This window comes from Odocoileus virginianus, chromosome 6 (genome assembly GCF_023699985.2).
Source record: "Odocoileus virginianus isolate 20LAN1187 ecotype Illinois chromosome 6, Ovbor_1.2, whole genome shotgun sequence".
Taxonomy (NCBI): domain Eukaryota; kingdom Metazoa; phylum Chordata; class Mammalia; order Artiodactyla; family Cervidae; genus Odocoileus; species Odocoileus virginianus.
In genome coordinates, this window is record NC_069679.1 from 8,035,120 (window position 1) to 8,047,609 (window position 12,490).

Here is a 12,490-nt window from a genome sequence, read left to right on the forward strand (position 1 = left end):
ACCTTGCTGACAAGTGCTAATAACAAAATACCCAGAGAGAGTCCAGCTGAAGTTAGCATACATTAAACATTCTGAACTTGTCCTTTTGCTCATAGATTGTGCATAATTAATAATTAAACAGTTTCTGTTGTAATGGGTTGACCTTCCTGAACCGTTCATTATTCACAAGGCAAAGGCATCACTCAAACTTTCTTCCCGTTGTCCTTCACTGTTCCCTAGCTTGCCGCCTGCTTGTGCTCCAGTTGTTCAGCACGTGGGGCTGACCAGGTAGTTCATGAAACCTCTGAGACTTGAAGGCTGTCCTCTGTGATGACCAGAATTGCTTACTGAAATGGCCCGGGCAGTTTTTATACAACAGTTGCCTGTTCTGTAACAAGATCCGGCTTGTGTCCCTTTAAGCAGGACACTAAAGTAGATTGGGGACCAGAATCTCAGGTCACGACTTGTGGTTAAGGTTGTGTCCACTGTTTTTGTTCCGTACCTCCGTGCTTAGAAGTTCAGCAGAGAAGTGTCCCGCAGAAGCCCTCCCAGTGAGGTGCGGCCCCCAAGCTCCTAAAGACAGTGACTTCTGTTAACAATTTAGAGCCTTTCCGCCAGTGCTGGCTGTTGGTGCAACTGCTTCTCTAATTTGTGTTTACATTTTTAGAATGTATTTTTTCCTTCCTTTTGCGTGAACCCATGTTTCACAGAGAAGATTTTTGATAAGCAGCAGCAAAAGTAGCAGGACTTTAGAGATCCTCCGACCCCTTGGGCATGGCTCTGTCTTGCTCTAACCCCAAGGTGAATGACTGCTTCCCTCCCTGGGGGCCACGGAGACGCCACCCCCATCCCCTATGCACAGATTGGAATTAAATAGACAGGTTCTTGGAGATTTTTTTTTACATCCTGATGTAAACTAACTTCTAATTTTACTTGTTTTAAGCTTGTTTTTAAACAAGAAAAGTATACCTGAAAAATTCTTCAGCATGGTGACTGCTATCAAGTGTGTTTGTTCCTTTGGGATGTTAACAGCCTGCATGCTTTTGTGGATTTGGAGGAGGCTCTCCGAGGACTCCCTGCCTCCATGTTTTCATGTAGCATTCTTGACACCCACCCACCCAGGCACTAGTCAGTCTTCTGTATCTCAGAAAATTCTCTCTGAGACAAGAGACATGGATTTTAAAATGAAAAGAAGTATCTGGCATTATGCATCTGAGATTAGAATTTCCCCTGCGTGTTTGATGACGGATTCTTTCCAGGCACCACTGCGATGAAAATCCACTCGGTGGTTCTGCAAAGTCGACTTGTGCTGGCATTTTCACAAGTGAAATAAATTATTCATGGGCACCACCCAGTGTTCCTTAGTTTTATATTATGAGGAACTTAACAGGCTACAATATCAGGTCTTAAACAAAATTAACTACCCATGCACAGATGTCACAGTTCCCTCATTTTCTTTCTCATCCATGTTAAAATGACATCTTCATCAAGTTGCCTATAGTTCATCAATTTACTCTTGGTATCATACTTTGAAATGAGGCCCACATCAGCATCACGTTTTACACCAGGATCTTTGTAGAAAACCAGTCTAGAATTTTAACCATCTCAGTAAATATTCAGCCACGTTAAGACACTAGGCTTTTACTTTCCTAAACATTCATCTTAAAGCAGCTGCTACTCAGATACTTCCAGTACTACCACATCCCAAAAAATTTCAGAAAGGAATGACTCAGAAAATACTACCTGGTCAGAGTCCATAATTTTTATACCTCAGACTTTGAAATATCTTTTTACTAATAGTGTTTGAGGCAGTAAAATGTCATTTCTTGAACTGGGCCTTGTAGAATCTCGCAGGTTGGTGATATATATGGCTTTCCTAAAACAGACTGGGCTGAAATTGATATCTTGTTTTATTTTTGCTCTTCAAACTGATAGGACTTCCGTGACCATTTTATAGTTCCTTTATCGAGGACTTGTCATGTTACTATGTGCCTTGTTTCTTTTGAGCAGACTGTTTCTTCAGCCCCCCATTTTTCATGTCCCCTCTATTTAATGCCTGCATGTAATCCCGTGAACTTGGCAAGATTTTATTTCACTCCCATTTTCCTTTGTTTTTTCTTTTCCTCTTGGAAGCCTGTCTCTACTGATGAGAATTTTAACTTTATGATTACTGACCTGCCTCTCCTCTGGATGAACAGAATCAATTCAAAGAGGACAGATATGCAAAAACTAAGAAACATTTGGTTCACATTCCTTTTTTTTTTTTTAACCTCTTTGGGATTTTTTGGGGAGGGGGGCTGCTTTGACCCCCTCAGTTTCTTTTGATTTAATTGTATTTTCCACCAGTTCCCAATTGTTTGAATTGGAAACAAAGCCTTAATAAGAGTTCTAGTTAATTTTCTGTCTTGTAATTACCGATCTCATTTTTCTGATAATTGGCCACAGCAATTATATGTATATTTACTAATCACAGAGGAGGCTGTGCAATTGTATCTATCTGCCACCATTGATAATGACACGCATATTGCAGAGGTGCTTTTATCATCTTCTTTTTTCCACTACATCAAAGCTATTTCCTCTCGTTCTCAATAATGAATACATGCATGCATTTGACACAGTTGTGTGCTAGAGAAATTGTTTGGCTCCCACCAAATGCTGCATGCTCTGAGTTTCTTGCCTGCAGCGCTAGAAGGTTGTATGTAATGATATATTGCTCATCCAAATGGCCAAAGCACTCCAAAGCACAGTGAGATTAAAATAAGTCATTCCTTTGTTAATTTAAATAGGTGCATGTATCATACTTTGCAGGGCACTTTGTGTGGGGATGTCAGGGAGGAAAAAAGCCGCCGAAAGGTATTTTTAATAGCAAATGAGAATGGATGAGAATGGAGTCATTTGCAGCTGCCTACTTTATGTGGCTCTCTTGTTCCAACTGTAGGTCTAATGAGATGACTGTTAAAGTACTCTGCAGTGTAATTTCATTACATCCTGAGCTGTTACACTATAAACACAGTGGCGCTCTCTGTCATTCTTGGAAAAACTCCTAAATTCTTAAAGCCTTCCTTTGCGAATGGTAATGGGGTTTGCTCCCTGTGTTACATGGCGATTGTGGTTTGTTGCTGTGGTAGTTTCCTGCTCCCTTGAGTGGCTCCCATCCCCACACTATTTCTGCCAGTGGTCAAGGTGGGCGTCCTTAATTCACTGGCTTTCTCCTGTGATGAGTTTGCCTAGACTGGCAAATAGGCTGAAATTCTTTTTTAGTAGACAGCTCTTCCCCTTTCAAAGCTTTTCTATTAAAATGAAAGAAAAAAAAGAAAACCCCAACTCTGACCCACATGATTCAGTTAAAGGCAAGCAGTTAAGAGCAACCGAATATACTAATAAATGTAAATAAAAAGGAAAGTGTAAATAAATAGCAAATCCAGTAAAAGAAACAAAGGTCAACAGAAGAATAATTTCACAGCTCTTTGTTAATTACACAACCATTTGTGTGTTACTTAAATAATCATTAATTTCTCATTTACACTTTCCTACCTTCTTTCCTACCCCGTGGCTATCATTGTCCTTTTTTCACCTCCCTTCCCTCTTTGCTCTCCTGTTTCTCACCATTGTAAAATGTGTGTGGCTTTAAATTTGGCATTTTTACATCAACGTGAAAGACAGTATAGACAGTTGTTTTTTTTTAATTGGATGATGCCTTATTTTCCTTTCCACATGCTGGTGAATCCTTGTTATGCGGTCATCTTTATTTGCTTCTTTGGGATGGGGGTGGAGGGTGTAAAGAAAGAGAAGGACTTTTGACGACTTGTGTTTCCTCCCTCCCAGGATTCGCCCGTCCTTCCGGTTGGAGAGTTCTCCGAGCCGTTTGTACATTTCATCACTCAGTGGTGAGCCTGTTTGCAGACATGCCGTGCCCTCAATGTAAAGGATACATGCCATTAACTCGGGGCTCCGTGAGACCTTATGGCTCTCCCTGCTTCCTTTTGGAGATGGGAGGGACTTCAGGGCCTTGGGCAGATGGGGCAGCTAGCTGAAGGAATTGTTTAAATTATGTAAACGTTATTTACACACAGGGCCATAAACGTACTTTAGAGGCTTTTTCCTGTTTTAATAAACTTCTGAGAATCAGGCTACTTCTTTGAGCACAGATACTGTTGCTATCCAGTTGTTTTGTTTTTTTTAAAGAAATACACAATTTTGTAGCCCTTGTTGCACAGACATGTGAAGCTTATTTTTATTAATGGGACCTCAAGCTACCCATAAAAATGCCTGTCACTTAGTGGAAGCAGAATAGTTTATTAATTCATCGGATTTTCGGTAAATAACTTTTATCTTTGGTTATATTTTAGACAAAATACTGGTGTCCCATTTCAATGAATTTTGATGTTAGAGAGGCTATGAAAACATGGTTCCATTAGGCCCACTTTAACCTTTATAAGAACTGAAATCCACAGGATTTAGATCAAAGGGGCCACAGAATCTCTCAGAGTCTCTAGGCAACCCCTTGTCATTTTACATCTGAGGAAACAGGTATAAGGGTTCTTTTCCAGCCATCTGCCTTTTTCTTCCCCATAGAATGAAGTTTTCTTTTATCACCCCTTTCACATCATCCACCTCTCCCCTACTGGGACACACCCGTGTGGCCCTGGAAGCCCCAGTTCCCTCGCTGCCATCCTCCTGCCTGCTCCCTCACCCCGACATGGAGAGAGGGAGAGGGAGGAGGAAATTGGGAGCATAGAAATGACCGCCCCCAAAGCAGGAGACACAACTGATCGGAAGCTGTTCTGCACATTCTGGAACTCCTTCCTAACTGCCTTTGCTCCTCTTTCCCTCCTTCCCAAGGCCCTCATTTCATCACCCCTTCAGAATCACGTCCACTAGTGGAGGATGAGCCCTTGGTTCCTGTGGTGGCACAAACAGTGCACTCAGGAGTGCTTGCTAACCCGGAATGGCTGTACGCTCTCCCCTCCCCCCCACCCCATGAGCCATCTGCTGATGATGCTCAAGTGGAACCAAGAAATATTCCTTAATATAAATGTCAAGCTTTATCACCTTTTTGACTAAGTGTAATATGTTACCTCTTAATAAAAATGTCTTATGTAGTTTATATTCCATAGAAAAAATATGTGGGGAAGAGATTTTTAACCCCCAACTTCTAAAATTTTTATTAGCACTATTTCTGTTTATTTAAAATACTTATATAATATTCCATAGCTGGTAAAAACTACTTTCATTCTGCAAACATTTTATTTCCAAAATGTGCCATGTTGTTAAAAAGCATACATATTGGTTAAACACTGGAATCCTAAGCTCATTAATACTAGAACCATTATCTAGAAATATGTATTAGTCTCTTTATATCCTTTATGCGGAATTCCTAGTAACGGAAGCACACGATGGGAATGTCCCATTTTGAAATGTACACTTTGGAAAACAAACTGTGCAATTCCTGAGCTGCCTGGAGCACTGGGTTTGGGCATCACCTGCTCAGAGATGTTGGGTTTGTGCCCTGACCACCCTGCTTATCTCGCTGTGTGGTCTGGGACCAACCTGGGGGTGGGGCCCATTCTGAGCAGATAGGGCTTTGCCTGCCTTCTGTCCAAAGAAAATTGATCAACTGTTATTTTAAAGTTTTGTGGAGACAGAGGGAGGGATAACCTGTGTTGAAATTTCCACAGATGTCAAGCCAAAACAGAAATGATAGTGGGTAATAGCCTTGTTTTCCCAAGAGATACAGCTACTTTGGAATGTCAGATTAGGAGTGTTACCAAATCCACTGGTGAGACAGCTTGAATTACTTGCTAATGGATGCAGTATTTGAGTGGTGCATATGGTTATTTATTGGGAAGGCAAATGTCCTCGATGTCATTAACAGTTTGTAACTACGGTTCTTATTTACCAAATGATCATTAGATCTCTACTTTAAAAAAAAAATGCTGTCAGCAAATGCAGATTGTATCTTTTTGTTTTTGTTTTTTCTTGCTTGTTTGAGGTTGCCACATATGAAGAAAGAGTATCTATGATTTTCCAGGTAGCAGAAGCAGCAATCTCTTTTCATGACTTCATCCCACAGATACTCTGAGTTTAGTATAAATTGGCCATCAGTAGGTAGCTTACCCGTGGTTACTTCAGTCCCATGAGTGGGTGCTTCGTCACCTAACTAAGTACATGCTGCAGCTACTAATTATACCTGTTGTATGTCAGACGAAGTCTTTTGCAAGAGGAGTGTGATTCTTTAAGCAAACTTAACTTCCCCACAGCTCTTTAATGAAATATCAACTTGCAGAGCAGCCAAAATAAATGAAAGACAAGGTAATGTAATAACCCATTTATAATTTTGTAGCATTATCTAGATGTCTGACCTCTTTTATATATGACTTGTTATTCCGAGTAGTAATGAAGAAATGAGATGTTTTCTCATTTGACCTGATTGTCACATTTCTTTTCTTGTTGTCTTATCCCAGTTACCAAAAAAGAAGTATATGATTCCCTAAATTTATTTGAAGTGAATTGATAACCAAGTCAGGAAGAGAACATTGCTGCTTTTTTTCATAATTCATTCAAAAGTAGAATTAGGATAAATTTAAATTATTTATCTGTATTACAAGAGTAACTCCAAAACAAAACAAAACAAAAAAAACTTTGTATTTTTGATTCATGAGCTTCCCCCCAAACCTGATTATTTGAAGGCCAGAATAAACGAAAGAGAACACATGCTAATGCTTTGGCCAAGAATTGAATGTGATGAATTTTGAAAACATTCAAATTCCAGAGCAAGTAGCCAGTGGTGGGAATTATTGCACAATTTACGAGCGACACAGATAATGCAGGTTCTTCTCTTACAGCATGCGAAAACAGCCAAAAGAAAGGCCAGCCCCTGAGGAACTGATGGTAAGTAGATGTTTTTAGTTACAGATTTAAAGTATCCACAGACTCCAGAAAGCCAGTATGATCTACTTCGTTTGGGTGGGTGCTCTTGAGGCTCACATCCTCAGATAGCAGTTTCCACTTCTTAAAAACCCATCACCATTTTGAAGCTTCATGCAGAATCCTTTGCCTTTGCCTCACACTCAAGGGTCACAAGTTAATCTAGGTTACTCCTTGTCCTTATTTGCTATTACAGCCTCTCAGAATTCAGAGGCTTGGTAACAGAAGAGATAGTCAGCATATTAAGTTTTTAGTGCAATCCTAGAGGAAATTCTGAATGTGCCATGGCGTCCTCTTGGACTCATGTAGAATGAAATTAGATTGGCTGTAAAAGATCAAGTTAATGTGAATCTTTAGTCTTTCCTTAGAAAGGGGCAACTGTAAGGCTGCAAGTGCTGTGTTCTCAGCTCCAAGGCCTCTTTCTTTGATTACAAATGACAGTTTTTCGTCAAGCGGAGAGGAGCAGAGTCGTTCCCTAACAAAGTCCCAAATGGTCATTTATTTAGTGCAGATTGTTGATTTGACAATGCACAAGCTGTTAGAATAACGTTAGCATCGAGCATTGGTAAATAATAATTATAGTCTGCTCTTTCTGATGTTCTGCATACCATTTCTTGTCTCTAGATTATTGCAATCAGGATGAATTCTGATCAGTTTTCTCTCACCACTTTAAATAATAAGCGTTTTATGATATCAATTCAAAGGTTTTTAGCCTTTGTATTTCATCCTTGTAAATACTCTAAACACCCAAACTTCTGTGTAATACAGTTTTCATCCCCAAATATAATATAGCAGTGTGTTTCCCTTTTACATCATATGTGCTTTCCAGGAAGGTAGTTTTCTTCTTCATGTTACCCCTGGAGCAAAATCTCAGTTTTCAGGGTAATTTCAAGTTAAAGTTCACCCCTAAAACCCCTGCAATTTATAACTGTGCAGGTTGCATGTCTAGAATAAACTCATCTTTTTTTTTTTTTCTTTTTTTTTGATGGGGAGGTCTCTGATGTTTGGGAAATTCATGCAGTTAGTCACATTTGAGGAAACTTGGAACAGGTTCTAGAGATGGAGACCCATTTACCTTGTACATTATCATGCTATGGCTGGATAGCTCAGCTATTAAAACAAAGGAATAGGGTTTCATAAAACAGATATATATTTGTGAATGCATGTTTCAGTGCTGCAGTGAGTTGGCCACTTATAAATAAAACATCTACAGATTGTACATGCACTCATAAATGCATCGGATGTCTGTGTTGGTGGGGACCGCCACTCCAGGGTGGCAAGTCGTAAAGACAAGGCTGAAGGGCACGTCCTGTCAGTGCCTTGGAAGCAAGCATACGTGGCTGGCTGTGTGTGTGCAGGGAGACAAGGGAGACATATTCCGATATATCTCTTTACAACTATACACCCTGGTGTGTGCTGTCCCACATTTTTAATTAATAAATATCAATAAATCAATAAGATACGATGAAAAATTTAGTCACAGGAAGCACCATCCTATACTTAATTTAACATTATTTCTAGTACTGCTCACAGTTTGATTTGAGTGAGCTTATTCCCCTAGGTATAGCAGTAGTGAGGCACCCTGCCTTAGTACAGCCTCAGTGAGGGGACAGGAAACAAAGAAGAGTGTGTGACACTTCTGTGGTCAAGGGGGTTGAGCCCAAATATTGGACCCCCTAGGGGATAAGAAAGAAAGAGGGCTGTCCCTGACTTGAGGAACCTGAGTCACACCCTAGGGATCACCTTAAAGGAACCAGTCTCTCTCTTCCTTCCAGCATATTAATGGCTTTAATTTTTCCTTTTCTCTCTCCGTCTACAACCTATTTGATGGTGCTCCCGTCTGGAAGCTGAGAGCATTCTCTGGAATGCATGAACTGTAGAGCCCATTTGTCACTGTGGGTGGGGGCCTGCCTTTCACAGAAAGAGCAGTTTATCTCCCAAGCCCGGTGACTCCAGCCAGCAGGATACCAACATGGTCTGCACAGCTTGGGCCACATCGGCTGTGAAGACTGCAGGATTGTTGAGATTTCCCTATGGGCCTGCATTTTCTCGATCAGAGGGAGAACATCAGAGGTGAAGTTGGATAGAAATATCAAAAGTTACAGACTCATCAAGAAACTCTTACATGAACTTGAGTGTGTCCCTGACAAGTCTCAGCCTTAGTAAATGAGAATATAGGGAGAGGTGTGCCAAATTGCCCATACCTCTGGGCCCAGGCCATGCATGTAGCAAGTGCTCAAGTGGTTTTTGTTGTTTTACTTGGTGGAGTCGCCTTACATACGAGAATACTTGAGTCTTAAAAATCATCATCTTTGCAGTTTTTGACCATGTCATTCTTAAAAGATGAAATGTAAAACTCAAGCTTAGGCTCTAGAGTGTTAGAACTCATTTAGCTGTTTAGCTATTTAATTCTCTCTGCTTTGCATGGTTATTCCTAAGATGGCGACAATTTTTCTCTTCTAAGTGGAAATGTCTTAAAATTGGACTAAGAAATTCCCCTGATGTTCACATTTGGGGGAGGCCAGCCAGGATCCACAGGAACTGGTACTGTTTTCTGGCACATAGCCCTTAAGCTACACAAAGAATTAACTCAGAATTCTCATCATTGGCATCCACATCATCTTGAGAGATCTCAGAAGCAGGCAGACAACTAAATTCGATAGATGCGTACAGACTATTAGGTGCAGAGTCCTGTGCTAGACTCAGAAGATAACAGAGTATGCCTTGCACATACAGTGTTGCAGAGGGTAAGGCACCTGTACAAGTAACTAGAATAAACCAACTATTAGAAAAGAATTGCAGAGGTCTGTGGGGATCCTCAGAAATGGGGAAAAGCTATATGGAGAAGGTAGCATTTGAAAAGGGCCTTTGGAGGTTGGATTGAATTTTAATAGAGAGTTTGCAAGGAGTCATTCTGGGCAAAGGAAAGGATGGGCAAAGCATGAGTGTGTCGAGTCCCCAGACCTTTTCCGAGCAATGTGAAACCTCCAGTGCTGTCGGAACAGAAATCCCATTGACACTGGCCTGTTGGAGTCACAAACCCACAAAGGTTCGGTTCAGATAGGCAATGCATTCACCACATGCTGGGCGATCCGTTAAGAAATCCCACTTTCAGTAGAAGGAACCCTAGGATCCAGGTCTGAAAACTCTGACTTGACATAGAAGCGGCACACCCGCCCATCAGTACCTTTTTTCTTGAGTCAGTTCTCCTGAGTGGACTCCCACTCACTTACAGGGAAGTCCTTCATCCTTGGGGAAGATCTTCTCTCTCCTCGAGTTATATCATGAGTAACTCTTCAAGTTATCATTTAAAGCTAGTTATTGCTGACTTTAAGCAAAGGAAAACCAGCCATGCAGGCAGCAAGGAACATTCAGACAGGTAGGAACCCCCACACACATACTTTTTCTGCTCCTCTGATGATGATTCCATAATTAACCCAATTTTAAGTCATCCTGATATAAAGCACAAAAAAGACCTACGTCAGCGCTGCCCTGGCTCTGTGACTGAAGACCAGCAAACTTAGAAAACTAAGTTTCCACACTGCAGAAACTCTGAGGGAGTGGCAGACAGTACTCAGAGGCTTCAGACAACCAAGCAAGCCTGTTCCAGCTTCTATGGGGAAGGGCAGCCTCTGCCAGGCGGAAAGGTTGATGGGGTTGCAACCCGAGGGGAGAGGATGGTGATGTGCAGGCGGTGGGGGAGGTCTCCCAAAGCAAAACAGTAAGGATCCCACCCCGTTCAGGGAGAGAGACGACCTGAGATGAAGGCATGGAGATGGAGAAGGGTGTGGCTGGGTTGGCTATTCAGATTATATGTTTACATATTTTCAAGTAAAAAGCAACTGGTGAGCAACCTTTCTGTATAGACCATTTGTATAAACCATCTTCCTTCTGCTTCCTTTATAGTAAAGGTCAGGCTAATTTAGCAGAGAAGCCTCCCTGCCCTGGTCAGCAGCTCCCCCGTGCCTCCCCACTTTCTGTGTCCTCATCTGAGAATGAAAGGGATGGACTTGATAAGCAGTGCTTGACCTAGGGTCAGTGACTTCCGGAAGTCTGTTAGAGCCCCTGAAATTACTCCAAAGTCGTATATGCTTGTGGGGATGTGCGTTATTTTGTTTTTGTTTTTTTTTTTAAGAGAAATTCATGGCTGTCATCAGTTTTTCAAAGGGGGACCGTGACCCTAAATGATGCTCAGCTCCTCACTTCCTTCCCACTTTGACCACAGGAGCTCTGTGGCCAGGACCAGGCGAGCTGCTCCGGAGGGGGTCCTTCATTTGCGGGGTGAAATGCTCGCTGGCATGGGGGAGGGAAGGAAAGGGATGGGCGCTCCCTGTGGGACTCAGCCAGCGAGCTTCCACCAGCTGTCAGGCAGCCCCTTAACCTCTCAGCCTGTCCTGGATGTGGATATGTGGGCTTTAACTCAAGCCAGGACGGTGTGGGCCATGGGCACCTATGCAGTTCAGAGCGCTGTAGATCCTTCTATGCATTTAGAGTGTTTCCAGAAGCTTTCCATGTCTAAGCTCTATTTAATGGAATCTATGCATAGTAAGTAATCAGGTCAGAAGAAGCCGCCTCCCGGTTTGAGATCAATCGCTGGCTAATACTTTATCTAGGCCACTTTATTATCTCATGCTGATCCGATTGCCATTCTCCTCCTCCTTTGTACCATGCGCTTCAGCTGTGTTACAAGTACGTATCACATACATATTAAAAACATATACCCATTCTATCTGTATGTAAATGTGTGAGGCACAGCTGGATATTGCAGAGGAGTTTGATTTACTAATAGTTATTATCTGTTCTAGCTGTTCAGTGGCAGAGAGAATTTCAGAGAAACAAGCTGGCGCAGAAATTGTCTTTATGCCATCACTATACTGCTTTAGTAATTGTTTAAAAACATGGGTTTTCTCCTCAGGTTCTCATAATCATGCCTGTTACTTTGTGCATTTCCTGGTACATTCCAGAGCAGGGCATCCTCGTTTAGCATTTCCTCAGGTTTGGTTTTCCACTCAGGCACCTGAGAAGAAGCACACAGTGCAGTTTGTGATTGAAATTTGACATTTTGCTTAGAAAGCAAGTAAATAGCGGGGCTGGAAACCCCAGAGAAGCAAATATGGGTCTTGCGGGAGGAGTGTCAGTTATAATCAAAATAGTGCTTTTAGAAAGGTTTTTTTTTTTCCCCCTTCATCTGAATTCTAGCAGCTGCAAACTTGAAGGCATCTCATTTCTCAGAAAAGGCTTTATGTACTGGAGGTGGTATTGTTTGGGGGCTAATAAACACCAAACTGTTCCAGAAAAATCTGTTTAAACATTTAATTACTTGCAAAGAGATGTTAACTTGTTTAACTCCTCTAAATTACATTGTCACTGGTAGCTTTTCTGCTTATGCAAAACCTGATTATAATTACATTTTCAGATAGGCTGGTGCGTTGTTCTCTAAGCGAATCCAGGTATGCGACAAATTGGGCAGGGTCCCTTTTAAATATCGGAAAAACCATCATGTTAGGATTTTTGTCTCCAGCACTCAGATTCCAGTGTGACTTCTGAATTCAGACCAAATGGCTTTATTATGGGACTCAAACCC

The 12,490-nt window shown here is 41.6% G+C and overlaps 1 protein-coding gene across 5 annotated transcripts in view; it reads left to right on the forward strand.

The window, feature by feature from the left end:
• The window catches only part of MAP2K5 (mitogen-activated protein kinase kinase 5), a 263,311-nt gene that overhangs the window by 217,687 nt on the left and 33,134 nt on the right, over positions 1-12,490 (forward strand). For all 5 annotated transcript variants that reach the window (XM_070468702.1, XM_070468703.1, XM_070468704.1 and 2 more), the window contains 2 exons: positions 3,805-3,866; positions 6,825-6,870. In XM_070468702.1, the coding sequence (XP_070324803.1) occupies positions 3,805-3,866; positions 6,825-6,870 (108 nt within the window). The remainder of the gene's footprint in view (positions 1-3,804; positions 3,867-6,824; positions 6,871-12,490) is intronic.